Source organism: Culex pipiens, chromosome 3 (genome assembly GCF_016801865.2).
Source record: "Culex pipiens pallens isolate TS chromosome 3, TS_CPP_V2, whole genome shotgun sequence".
Lineage (NCBI taxonomy): Eukaryota > Metazoa > Arthropoda > Insecta > Diptera > Culicidae > Culex > Culex pipiens.
Window position 1 is genome coordinate 45,846,306 of NC_068939.1, and position 12,331 is coordinate 45,858,636.

Consider the following 12,331-nt stretch of genomic DNA (forward strand, 5'->3'; position numbering starts at 1 on the left):
TTGAAGTAAAAATAGGTTTGGGTGCTCTCCCCATTCAAGTCTTCGGACTCCTTGGTTCGAGCAGAAACTTGCAATAGAGACCACGATAGACCCGGGGGTCGTAAAAGTGGATAGTTTAATTTGTTTGAGTTGAAATAAAAAATCTTCAAATTCTTTAATTCAGGTTTTTTATGATTAAAAAATATCAATATTTTCAAAAAAAAAATTGATTTAAAAAAAACTAAAATGCTATGCTTCTAAAAATTTTCAAAGTTAGAAAAAGCAAATAAAGCTATCAATAATTTAAAAAATGTTAAAATAACAAATTTATGTCTCTTTGATAAAGAAAAAAAATAATTCTAAAAATGCAAAAAAAATAATTTCAAAATATTCGCAATTTGCAATTTTCAGTGTAAGAACGGGCCTTGACCGATCTTATGCACCAGGTTCCCGACGAACACGCACTGCCCTTACACCTACATCTCACCCTTGCTCTGAGTCAGTACGAGCAACACGCTAGAACACGCTTTGAGTGTTCGTGCCAGGCATGCACACCTTCTTTTCCGGTTACGCATTTTAACTCGGCCGGGGTGGTACATTAAGTAGGGTTTTATGTAAGTATAAGCGCCTAACCGTTTAAAGTGTGCCTATCAACTTTCATTAAAGCAAAAACTGTTTTATTTTTAGTTTGAATTCAAAAACTAATTGTTATTTTACTGTGTATTGTTTTCTCCCAAAGTATTTCCTAGTGTTGAGTCGTGTTAATATGTTGCTATTTCTTTTGTCGCGGTGTTTTGTTACAATTTTTGGACCTAAGCATGTTATAAAAGTTTACCAAAAATACAATAGTAATATTTGTGTTAATCCTTTAACCGTTCCATAAATTGAGTAAGGGCTCGAACCTCACTTGCTTAAGAAAAAGGTGAAGTTTCAAAACAATGGACAGTGAAAGAAATATACTATGTAAAGAATCAATAGTAAAAGAAAGATAGTAATTTATGAAGAAGATAAAGAAATTAACAATAGTTAATAAATAGAGGTAACAAACATGCTTAGATTGTATTGAGGGCAATTTACAGGGAAGATGAGAAATTATTGAAATAGATAAATAAAGAAAAGGCACATGATAAACAAAATTGACATCGCTGCCAAATTAAGGGAAAGCAGACAGTTTGTTGCAGCAGCATCAATTAGTAAAATAGAGTGGAAAAGCGTTGAGAAATAAGAGAATCAAATAAGTAAAATCGAAATCAAATGGAGGATAATAAACCAAAGCCGTTTAAGAAAATCAGTGAAACAAAATAAACAGATGATAGATGGTAGCTGGAAATGGAAAGGAGAGAGGAAACCCCGTTCTGCAACGTTCAGGTACATCCACAGCAGTTGACTCAACATACTGCGAATCTAAACAATACCGTCTACAATCACAAATTACTTCCCTTTCCCACATTGACGCGCCCCTTTCTTCTAGCCGTCTCGACTCTGACCCTCGCTGGTCAAAGGTTTACGATCCGTTTCCGCAGGCCACCAGCTAGGTCATCATGAAAACCAAGCCAACGTGGAGGTAAGAAAATAGGACACTTGCAAGGAACCAGAGCTATACTGTCCTGATCAAGAAAGATCTAACAGGACTACGGACGTAGTCAGTGACGCTCCTTCCAGGATGTTCCTCGCCTGAGCGTCAACTGAAGAGATATCATCAGAATCATTCGCACTTGGCCTGCAAAAAATAATTTCAAAATATAAAGTTAAAAAAAACCTTGAAATTGAAAATATAAAAAATAGAGATTCTAAGAGATTGAAATTCTCATTTTTTTAGAAATTCAACTAAACCGAAACCGAGTTTTAAAATTCTACAATTTTTAATTATTAAATTATAGAATTCTTTGATTCTCAAAATTATAAAAACCAACAAATTTAAAAATCCTAGAAAATTAAAATTTTAAAGTTCTTAAAATTTCTTATTCTTTTTTATTTATAAATTCTAAATATTCAGAAATTCTAAAATAAAAAATCTTAAGTTCTAAAATCTTGAAATTATAAAAAAAACTAGAATAAAAAAAACTAATTTTGAATTTTTCAAACTTTGAAATTTTTTGTTGTATACTGCCGTTCTACGCATAATTGTCCCATGTTCAAAAAAGTGCAACTGAGAAAAACACGATTGAAATTATTCGATCGATTTCTGTGTTTCTACGCATAATTGTCCCGTGGGTTCCTGTTCGCCCTTTATGTCCCAAATCGCCCCAGTTAGCAGTTTATCTCCCTTATTTGTGATTATCTTGCTATACAACTGGTAAACAAAACATAATGCTAAGTAAAACTGATGATTCCGTGTAAGAAAATACTTTGTGGGACAATTATGCGTAGAAGTTTTACGATGGGACAAACAGAATTGGTGTTGTTTTTAATGAGTTTGCGAACAAAGTACTAGATTTTATGTGTTTTTCTTAAAGTTCACATCAAACTAAACTTAAAAATGTCATAAAGTCAAAATCGCCCAAAACTGACATGCGACAATTATGCGTAGAACGGCAGTATAATGATATTATCAAATCTAGATTATATTTTTAAAAGGTCCTATCTGAATAAGAAACACATGACTCATATCTGGAGTTTTTTTTGAAAAGGTCCAATAATCCAAATTTCCAGTTTTTGTCTTTTGGGTGTTTTTGAAACCACCTTGAGTCAGGGGTATTTAAAAACACCCAAAAAGCAAAAACTGAAAATTTGGTTTATTGGACCTTTTCAAAAAAAAAAAAAAAAGCTCCAGATATGTTGTTTTGAAAATTTCCTCTAGAAATTCTGATTGCAAAATTAACAAATTCATAAATTCAGGAAAAATAAAATTTTAGAATTCTTAAGTCCTATGTCAATTTTTATGTACAACGGTAAAAAAACGCTTCAATATCATTTCTTGTCATTTTTTTTAATTTAATGCAAAAATAAATTATATTGACAAGCAGGGTTGTTAAAATATCAAAATATCAGCTCTCAGCAACTACAATTATCTCGCCTGAATATTCATGCCTCAAATACAACTGCTCTTCTCTCTTCATTGAAACTCTCAGCGACGAACATAGCCGAACACGTTTTCGTGTTTACCCACTCGCGATTGACATTTTCCTTTTCTCTCTCATTCTCGCTTCCACGAACATCCTACCGCAACAGCGTTTAACCACAAAAGCCGCCACAAAACCAATTTTGCAAACGCAGTTTGAAGGGGCGTCATGCGTGGTCGGCTCCTAATCGCCATCTCGCGTTCTCTCATTGCAGTTTTCGGAGAGATTGAGAGACTCAGCGGTGAGAGCGCATAGTCGAGGAAAAGGGAAGGAGTGATAGAGAGAGAATGGCATCGCTGGGAATCAAGAGACACAAGAAGAGATCTCACAAGCTATAGTGACGGCTGCTATACTCTCGGATATTTTTGGTGCAGAGATAATCTATTGATAGCTTTTCTATCACTCTTTTGCAACACTGTTGACAAGACAACATTTTTTCAATGGATCAACTATGGCCCTCAAAATATACGAATTCAAAATTCAAAAAGTAAAAAAAATAAGTTCTGAAATTCTAAAATTCCAAAATTTATTAATTCTAAAATTTCAAAACAAAATCCAAAAATCATAATATAAGATCAAAACAAAAAATTAAAATGAAAGCTTGCAATTTTTTTTAAATAGTTTTTGAATAAAAAAAATCAATAATTCCAAAAACATAAAAATTTAAAATACAAAAAAAAAACCTTCACATGAAAATCACAATCACAATCTCACCCCTTAGACCTCACTCCTGATGACGGTATAAAAAAAATGTCTGATTACAAACTTTAAATTCTAAGAGTTTCAAATTGTGAAATTTACAAATATTAAAATCCAAACATTTTATAATTTTATAATTTCAATATTATACAATATACACCCTTGGGCTTTGTCATAATGAGTGTCATAGGTTTGATGCTTGTTTGGCAAAGAGTATGATTTGATTCGATGTGGAATTAAAATCGAAGTGTTCAGTATATTGCTGAAGCTTCCATTTTTACACATGGACACCACTTCATGCTGCGAGAACCCACTTTGGCGTAGTCTCAGGGCTTAATCGATGGCCGGTAAGCTGTCATCGAGACAAGGAGGTTCTCTGATAGTGGAAATATCACATTTGTACAATAAACCGCTACATATGTGATTTTTCCCTATCTTAATGTGGGTGTCAGGTTAGGATGCGGGTTTAAAAAAATAGTGTTTGTAGAATTTAGGATTTTAACTATAAATATCAACTTTTTATACTTTGCCTTTAATACAATATACACAAAAAATAAAAATTATTAAAGTTAGCATTTACTAATTTTTTGTTACTTGAAATTTTGCGATTCTAACAAAAGAATAGAAAAAATTAAACATAAAAATTGAAAATAAATCAATCACTCAATTCCTGTTTTTTGATTTTTTATGAGAAACGATGTCTCATCCTTAAGGGTTAAATTAGCTTAGATGCGAATTTTAAATTGTTGAATGTTGAATTTATTTTTTACTAATTATTTAATGCTCTACAACTCAACCACGCCTTTAGACGGGCTTCGATTTAATAAAAATCGCCAAAAATCCATTTTTCAACCAATGTTTGATCTTTAAAAAGCATTAGAAAGAAGAACTCTTAAAATTTTTATTTCACTTTGTTTACACACATCTACAAAATGTGACAGGTCATTTTTCGACGTGTGACGTTACACTTGCAAGTGTAGTAGTGAGCAAGATGTTCCACCGCAAAATCAAGATGATGATTTTTTAGATTCCTTTTACCGATTTTTCGTGCGCAAGAGAAGAGAGCCATGCTCCCTTCGGATTTTTTCTTCTTGATTATCGTCCAAAGATTTTCTTTTGATGATGATTATTCCATCGCTGATTTAAGGTTTTGTTAAAAAAGGCATATTCTGCGATAGAAAGCTAAAGTGTAAAATGGTGCAAAATCTGTTAACGGAGCTAAGAATTTTTGAAAAAAATATTGTTTATGGAAGAAATTTCTAAAGAAAAAAAAAGTTTTTAATCAAAAAATTACTTAAACTTAGTGAATTATTCATCTTATTGAATATTATATTTGAAGACGATATTAATAAGTTTGAAATAATAAAGTATTTTGATAATTTTGTCAGAATCAACGAACCAAACTGTTTTAAACTTTGTAATGATTATTTCATTCAAAATAACAACACAACCTTATATAAAAGTTAAGTATCTTTAATCTCTTTCTATGAACCTAGTCAACATCCGAGGTTGTTTGAATAACTGTCCGCCTCTTCAAATCTTCACATGCTCCCGGGCAAAATCCGTAGCCTCCCGAAGTGCCTGCTCCAGCAGCGTCTCAAACTGCGACGTCTTGACCTTCCTGCTCTTCATGTTGCACACCTCGGCCGCATTTTGTCCCTTGGGAGCGGCAACGCCCGCCTTGAACACACCCCCCACCAGCTTCAGCCACTGCTGGGCGTCAAACTGAGCGGTTTGGAAGGCGGTGGGAACACAGGCGCGTGCTTTGACCAGGTCGTCGGTGATGCTGATGACCAGGATGGGGCGATCGGGGAAGTACCGGGTCGCTTTGCTCAGCTGAACCTCCTCCATGATGATGGACGATTCGAGGAAGTGCACGAGGAAGGGGTGGGCGGGGAGGGGTCGTTCCTGCTGAAGGTTCTTCATCTCGATGTCGATGAGTTCGCGCAGGGATTCGCGGGTGTGGTCCTTGAGGCGTTTGAACAGGTCGTTGATGATGTCGAGGCAGCGCTGGCGTTCGGCGAACGGGAGGGTGATGTTGTTTTCGGAGCCGACGAGGAGGACGTTTTTCAGGCGTTGCATGCGGGCGTCCATGTTGGGCACGTCGCTGATGGTTTGCTGGTCCATGTCGTGCTTGAGCTGGCGGACGTCGTTGCCGATTTGGGCGCTTAGTTGGTGAGCTTTGACGGCCGGTTCGCCGGCTATGGCGTGGAAGGTGAAGCAGCCGGGTTTGGACTGGGCCAGGTTGGTGATGCAGAAATCTTGGAGTTCTGCGGTTTGCTGGGCGTGGGTTCCGCAGCAAAACTCGGTTGAGGTGGAAGCGCCGATGTCGACTAGACGGAGACCCCGTTCCGGGTAGATCTCGCCGGGGATGGTGGTGACCTTGTTTAGGTCTACGTCTGACGCGTTGCAGACTCGGATTCGGACGGGTTCGTTCTGGCGAATGCTTTGCCTGACGATGGTCTCGATGGCGTCGACTTCGTCCGGACCGACTTTGGCGCCACAAACGGCCAGTTCCAGGCGTAGACCTTTGTCGCCGACGAAGCTCGATCGCTGGCACATTGGCACGCCCAGGACCTTCCTGGTCGCGGCATTCAGCAGGTGCGTCGCCGTGTGATGAATTATGTTGGAAGTTCGCCTTGCGGCATCAACCGCAAGCACGACTTCGTCCCCGACGGATATCAGTCCCGTTGCGGCTCCGTCTTCGACGGAATGTATCACATAACCTTGACACTCGCCGACGGACTTGACCTCGAACTGTACGGCCGGATCCGCCGCGAGCCAGATTCTTCCGGTGTCACTTTGCTGGCCGCCGGCCTCGAAGTAAAAGTTGCTGGCTTCCGTTATCACATGGCAACCCGAGGTCGCCGATTTGACTATTGAGGTAATCTTGGTTTTTAGTTGAGGAACGTCGTACGCTTGCTTGTCCTCGTTGTAGACGTAGTTGTACTTGTACACGTTTCGAGTTGGACCGGCCTGGGTTGAGCTTAGCAGTTCGCGGGATCTGCCGAGGCTCTGCTGCAGCTGGTTGGCCAGTTCAAGCTTGGCGCCTTGCTTGAGCTGCTTGGAGAAGGTTTCGTACCCAGCTAGATCGAGTTCCAGCCGTTCATTCTCGGCGATCTTTTCGAGTAAATCTTCGTCCAGTCCGTACGTGTCGTACATCTTGTGGATAAAGGCTCCGTCCAACTTGTTTGCCCCGTCCAGTTTACGAATCTCCTTGAGGGCGTGCGGTAGTCCCGGGTGGTCGATCAGTTCCGACTCGTCGATCCAGGGGTTTCGCTTGAGAAGGTCACGTGACTCGGAGGATAGTGCGGATCGGAGCTGCCGGTAGCATTCTTCCTCGTGGCGGATGATCGTCAGGGATTCGGGTAGTTTTTTGTCCATTTCCGGGTAGGTGTCGCCGAGGATCTCCACCACCACGGGGACTAGTTCGCGCAGAAGGTGAGGACTGCCGAAGGTGCGCTCGGACAGGGAAAGAGTGCGGCGTAGGATCCGGCGAAGTTTATGGCTTTGTGATGGGAACATTCCGTCTGACAGACATGCGGTTATCATCCTTGTGTGATCCGCCACGATTCGATACGCGGTGTCAAGTTCGTAGTTTCTATGTCGGACGTCGAATACCCCTTGGTATTTGTCCTTTCTTGAAATCTGTTCCATCCGATCAAACAACGGAACGAACAAATCCGTGTCATAGTTGCTATTCTTTTGCTGCAAATGGGCCACAAGTCGCTCCAAACCCAAACCCGTGTCCACGTGACGCTGAGGAAGGTCTGTAATCCGTCCATCGCCCAACCCCCGGTTGTACTGGATAAACACAACGTTCCACACCTCGGTCAAGTCTGGCAGTCCGGCGTTCACATACCGGCTCCGTTCGGCCACGTTTCCAAACTGATCCGAGTGGTCAATGTGAATTTCGGTGCACGGTCCACACGGCCCAGAACTGCCCATCTCCCAGAAGTTGTCCCGGGCTCCAAACGGCAAGATGCGTTCCTCTGGTATTCTAGAACAGATTTGTAACCAATTAGAATCTCAAATGCTTTCACCAAGTCTCCAAACTCACCCCAAGCTGGCCCAGATTTCGCGACACTCCAGATCCGCCGGCAGTCCCATCGCAGCGTCCCCGCCAAAGTACGTCACGTACATCCTCCGCACATCAATCCGATAAACATCCTTCAGCAGACTCAGCGCCATCTCGCACGCCTCCCGCTTAAAGTAATCCCCAAACGACCAATTCCCCAGCATCTCGAAAAAAGTATGATGGTACCCATCCGTCCCCACCACCCCAATATCATTGTGCTTCCCCCCAACCCGAATACACTTCTGCGAGTTGACCGCCCTCCTACAAGGCGCCTCCCCCTCCCCCAAAAACACACTCTTAAACTGGTTCATCCCAGCATTCACGAACGCAATCGTCGGATCGCTGAACGGAACCACCGGGCTGGACCGCACCACCCGGTGGCCATGGTCGCGCACGAAAAAGTCCAAAAACCGCCGCCGGATCTCGGCCGAACTCACCTCCGGAACGGGCGCCGAGTGGCGGGCCGATGCGCTGCTCGAAGACCACGCGCCGCGGAAGCTGCGAAGACGTCGGGAGGCGCGCAGCAAAGGATGGATCATCCTCACGGACCGATAAGGAAGGAATCGACGATTGCGGATCGGATTGTGCAAGACGGGAAGATAACGCAGACCGGCAAGTCTTCGTTGCGGTCACAGGTCACACGCGCAAGGTTTTGTTTACGTTTGTTTTGACGTTTCTCAGTGTTGTTTTTGTTGTTGCAGGGGAAAATCGGCAACCTGCGTCGAGTGAGAAACTCTGGTTTAGTTAGGGTGGTCTGAACCAAGGGTTAAATGTTGAATTTTAAATTAAAAAAAATCCAAAATTAAAACAAAATTAAACTTTAGCATTATTTTTTGAAATTTTAATACTTAAAAAAAATTAATTTTTGGAAATTTAGAATTTTGAAATCTTAGAATTTCAGAACTTCAGAATACACTGCCAAAAATCAGCACTTTCGACTCAAGTGTTTGCCACTTAGGGCATCTCCACCGCAGAGATCTAATTGCGTGGCAAACCTATCGGTTGGATCCCCAGTTTTAGCTTTGCTCCGTAGCTAATACACGTTTCCGCACCGCTGGGAGCTAATTTGGCTACTGAATCAAGCCCACCGCGGGGATCTAATTTATTCATTTTCCAATTTTAGCCGTTTTGTTGACCAAAATCAATGAAACTATGTTCTAGTATGATAGAACATGCTTCCAATTGCATTTTATTTCCTAATTGTTTGCTTACATCTATAAAATATCATTTTCAAATTTTTAAAAGAGTTCATCCGATTTGCTCCCGACATGTTTGCACCCCAACATTCGCACCGCGGGTAGCAAAGCTAAAGCTAAATTAGCCTTCGAGTTCATTCAGCGAAGAAAAAGTTCATCGGGGATCCGTCTAGTAGCCAAGATAGGTGCTCGAGAAGTCCCCAACCTGCCGGTGGCTAATTTTTTCAGCGATTTTTTGAATTATTTGTATTTGTTTTGGTTGAAGATGCATTTATTTTGATTATCAAATTTTAATAAATATTAAAGAAATTAGTTATTTGGTTCAAAACGACTTTATTAAATTGAAAAATTGTGGAATTTATATTTATTTTGGTATTTTTTAAATAAAAAATAATCAGCCACCTATGTTTAATATAAGCAAACCAACACAAAAAAATTAAACATGAATGTTCAAAATTTATTAAATAACTTAACCGATTTGAACATTATACACATTATACACAAATTATTAATTAAAATTTAAATATAGGGTAGGGAGTAAAATAAAAATACGAATACATTTTTAATTATTATTATTTTTTCATTTGATTTAAAAATATTTTGAATAGTAGTACCGTAAAGGCTGATACGCAGATTGGAAGGAACGCAAAACTCCATAAACGTATTGATAAACTTGTATACGATATAATAATATTGAAAATCCCCGCCGAATCTCAAAATGCAGAATTTTGAAACTAAAAGGACATATATAGTTTTATAGTCGAAATGGAGTAAAAAAAGAAGTTGTCTTTATCCAGGTTTTTAAGCGAAGATGGCGTTCGAATGGTGAACGCCATCTTCGCTTAAAAAACTCGATAGCTGTCGGGAGACATGTCGGCCACTATTGCTAGTACCAACCAGCAACCTTTGGATTGTGAGTCCAGTGCGCTGTCCAATTGATCCACACGGACGGGATCGAAATGAAGTAAACCAGAGTGAAAAAAACTTGACAATTATCATACAAATATCTATTTTCTGACTGAAAAACTCAATAATAAAAAATCTTAAATTTGGAAATTCAAAATTAAAAATATGCAGAATTGAATAATAATTTTAATATTAAAGTATTTATAAATTCAAGAGCTCAACAATTTATAAAAAAAAACAGAAATTACAAGTCGAAATTCCAAAAGCTTAAAACTCTGAAATTTAGAAATTCGAAAATAAAAATTTACGAAAAAAACACTATTTTTATCAAAAATACAAAAAATTGAATTCAAAATCAGGAATTTGAAAATTTAAGAAATTAAGAATTTAAAAATTTGGGAATTTAAGAATTCAAGAATTTAAGAATTTAAGAATTTAAGAATTTAAGAATTTAAGAATTTAAGAATTTAAGAATTTAAGAATTTAAGAATTTAAGAATTTAATAATTTAAGAATTTAAGAATTTAAGAATTTAAGAATTTAAGAATTTAAGAATTTAAGAATTTAAGAATTTAAGAATTTAAGAATTTAAGAATTTAAGAATTTAAGAATTTAAGAATTTAAGAATTTAAGAATTTAAGAATTTAAGAATTTAAGAATTTAAGAATTTAAGAATTTAAGAATTTAAGAATTTAAGAATTTAAGAATTTAAGAATTTAAGAATTTAAGAATTTAAGAATTTAAGAATTTAAGAATTTAAGAATTTAAGAATTTAAGAATTTAAGAATTTAAGAATTTAAGAATTTAAGAATTTAAGAATTTAAGAATTTAAGAATTTAAGAATTTAAGAATTTAAGAATTTAAGAATTTAAGAATTTAAGAATTTAAGAATTTAAGAATTTAAGAATTTAAGAATTTAAGAATTTAAGAATTTAAGAATTTAAGAATTTAAGAATTTAAGAATTTAAGAATTTAAGAATTTAAGAATTTAAGAATTTAAGAATTTAAGAATTTAAGAATTTAAGAATTTAAGAATTTAAGAATTTAAGAATTTAAGAATTTAAGAATTTAAGAATTTAAGAATTTAAGAATTTAAGAATTTAAGAATTTAAGAATTTAAGAATTTAAGAATTTAAGAATTTAAGAATTTAAGAATTTAAGAATTTAAGAATTTAAGAATTTAAGAATTTAAGAATTTAAGAATTTAAGAATTTAAGAATTTAAGAATTTAAGAATTTAAGAATTTAAGAATTTAAGAATTTAAGAATTTAAGAATTTAAGAATTTAAGAATTTAAGAATTTAAGAATTTAAGAATTTAAGAATTTAAGAATTTAAGAATTTAAGAATTTAAGAATTTAAGAATTTAAGAATTTAAGAATTTAAGAATTTAAGAATTTAAGAATTTAAGAATTTAAGAATTTAAGAATTTAAGAATTTAAGAATTTAAGAATTTAAGAATTTAAGAATTTAAGAATTTAAGAATTTAAGAATTTAAGAATTTAAGAATTTAAGAATTTAAGAATTTAAGAATTTAAGAATTTAAGAATTTAAGAATTTAAGAATTTAAGAATTTAAGAATTTAAGAATTTAAGAATTTAAGAATTTAAGAATTTAAGAATTTAAGAATTTAAGAATTTAAGAATTTAAGAATTTAAGAATTTAAGAATTTAAGAATTTAAGAATTTAAGAATTTAAGAATTTAAGAATTTAAGAATTTAAGAATTTAAGAATTTAAGAATTTAAGAATTTAAGAATTTAAGAATTTAAGAATTTAAGAATTTAAGAATTTAAGAATTTAAGAATTTAAGAATTTAAGAATTTAAGAATTTAAGAATTTAAGAATTTAAGAATTTAAGAATTTAAGAATTTAAGAATTTAAGAATTTAAGAATTTAAGAATTTAAGAATTTAAGAATTTAAGAATTTAAGAATTTAAGAATTTAAGAATTTAAGAATTTAAGAATTTAAGAATTTAAGAATTTAAGAATTTAAGAATTTAAGAATTTAAGAATTTAAGAATTTAAGAATTTAAGAATTTAAGAATTTAAGAATTTAAGAATTTAAGAATTTAAGAATTTAAGAATTTAAGAATTTAAGAATTTAAGAATTTAAGAATTTAAGAATTTAAGAATTTAAGAATTTAAGAATTTAAGAATTTAAGAATTTAAGAATTTAAGAATTTAAGAATTTAAGAATTTAAGAATTTAAGAATTTAAGAATTTAAGAATTTAAGAATTTAAGAATTTAAGAATTTAAGAATTTAAGAATTTAAGAATTTAAGAATTTAAGAATTTAAGAATTTAAGAATTTAAGAATTTAAGAATTTAAGAATTTAAGAATTTAAGAATTTAAGAATTTAAGAATTTAAGAATTTAAGAATATAAGAATTTAAGAATTTAAGAATTTAGGAAT

General features: G+C 35.1%; 1 protein-coding gene across 1 annotated transcript; it reads right to left on the reverse strand.

The window, feature by feature from the left end:
* Positions 1–5,195: 5,195 nt before the first annotated feature.
* Positions 5,196–8,494, reverse strand: LOC120421540 (alanine--tRNA ligase, mitochondrial). Its single transcript, XM_039584769.2, has 2 exons — positions 7,801–8,494; positions 5,196–7,740 (listed from the first exon to the last, which is right to left on the reverse strand). Exons 1-2 carry the CDS (start codon positions 8,355–8,357, stop codon positions 5,274–5,276), a joined length of 3,024 nt encoding a protein of 1,007 aa, XP_039440703.1. The 5' UTR covers positions 8,358–8,494; the 3' UTR covers positions 5,196–5,273.
* Between the last annotated feature and the right edge of the window lie 3,837 nt (positions 8,495–12,331).

Bases quoted from the DNA above. Each gene is read 5' to 3' on its own strand.
- LOC120421540 (XM_039584769.2), bottom strand. From the start codon at position 8,357: ATGATCCATCCTTTGCTGCGCGCCTCCCGACGTCTTCGCAGCTTCCGC. The intron at 7,741-7,800 runs GTGAGTTTGGAG...AATCTGTTCTAG, and splicing joins GAAATCTGGGCCAGCTTGGG to AATACCAGAGGAACGCATCT.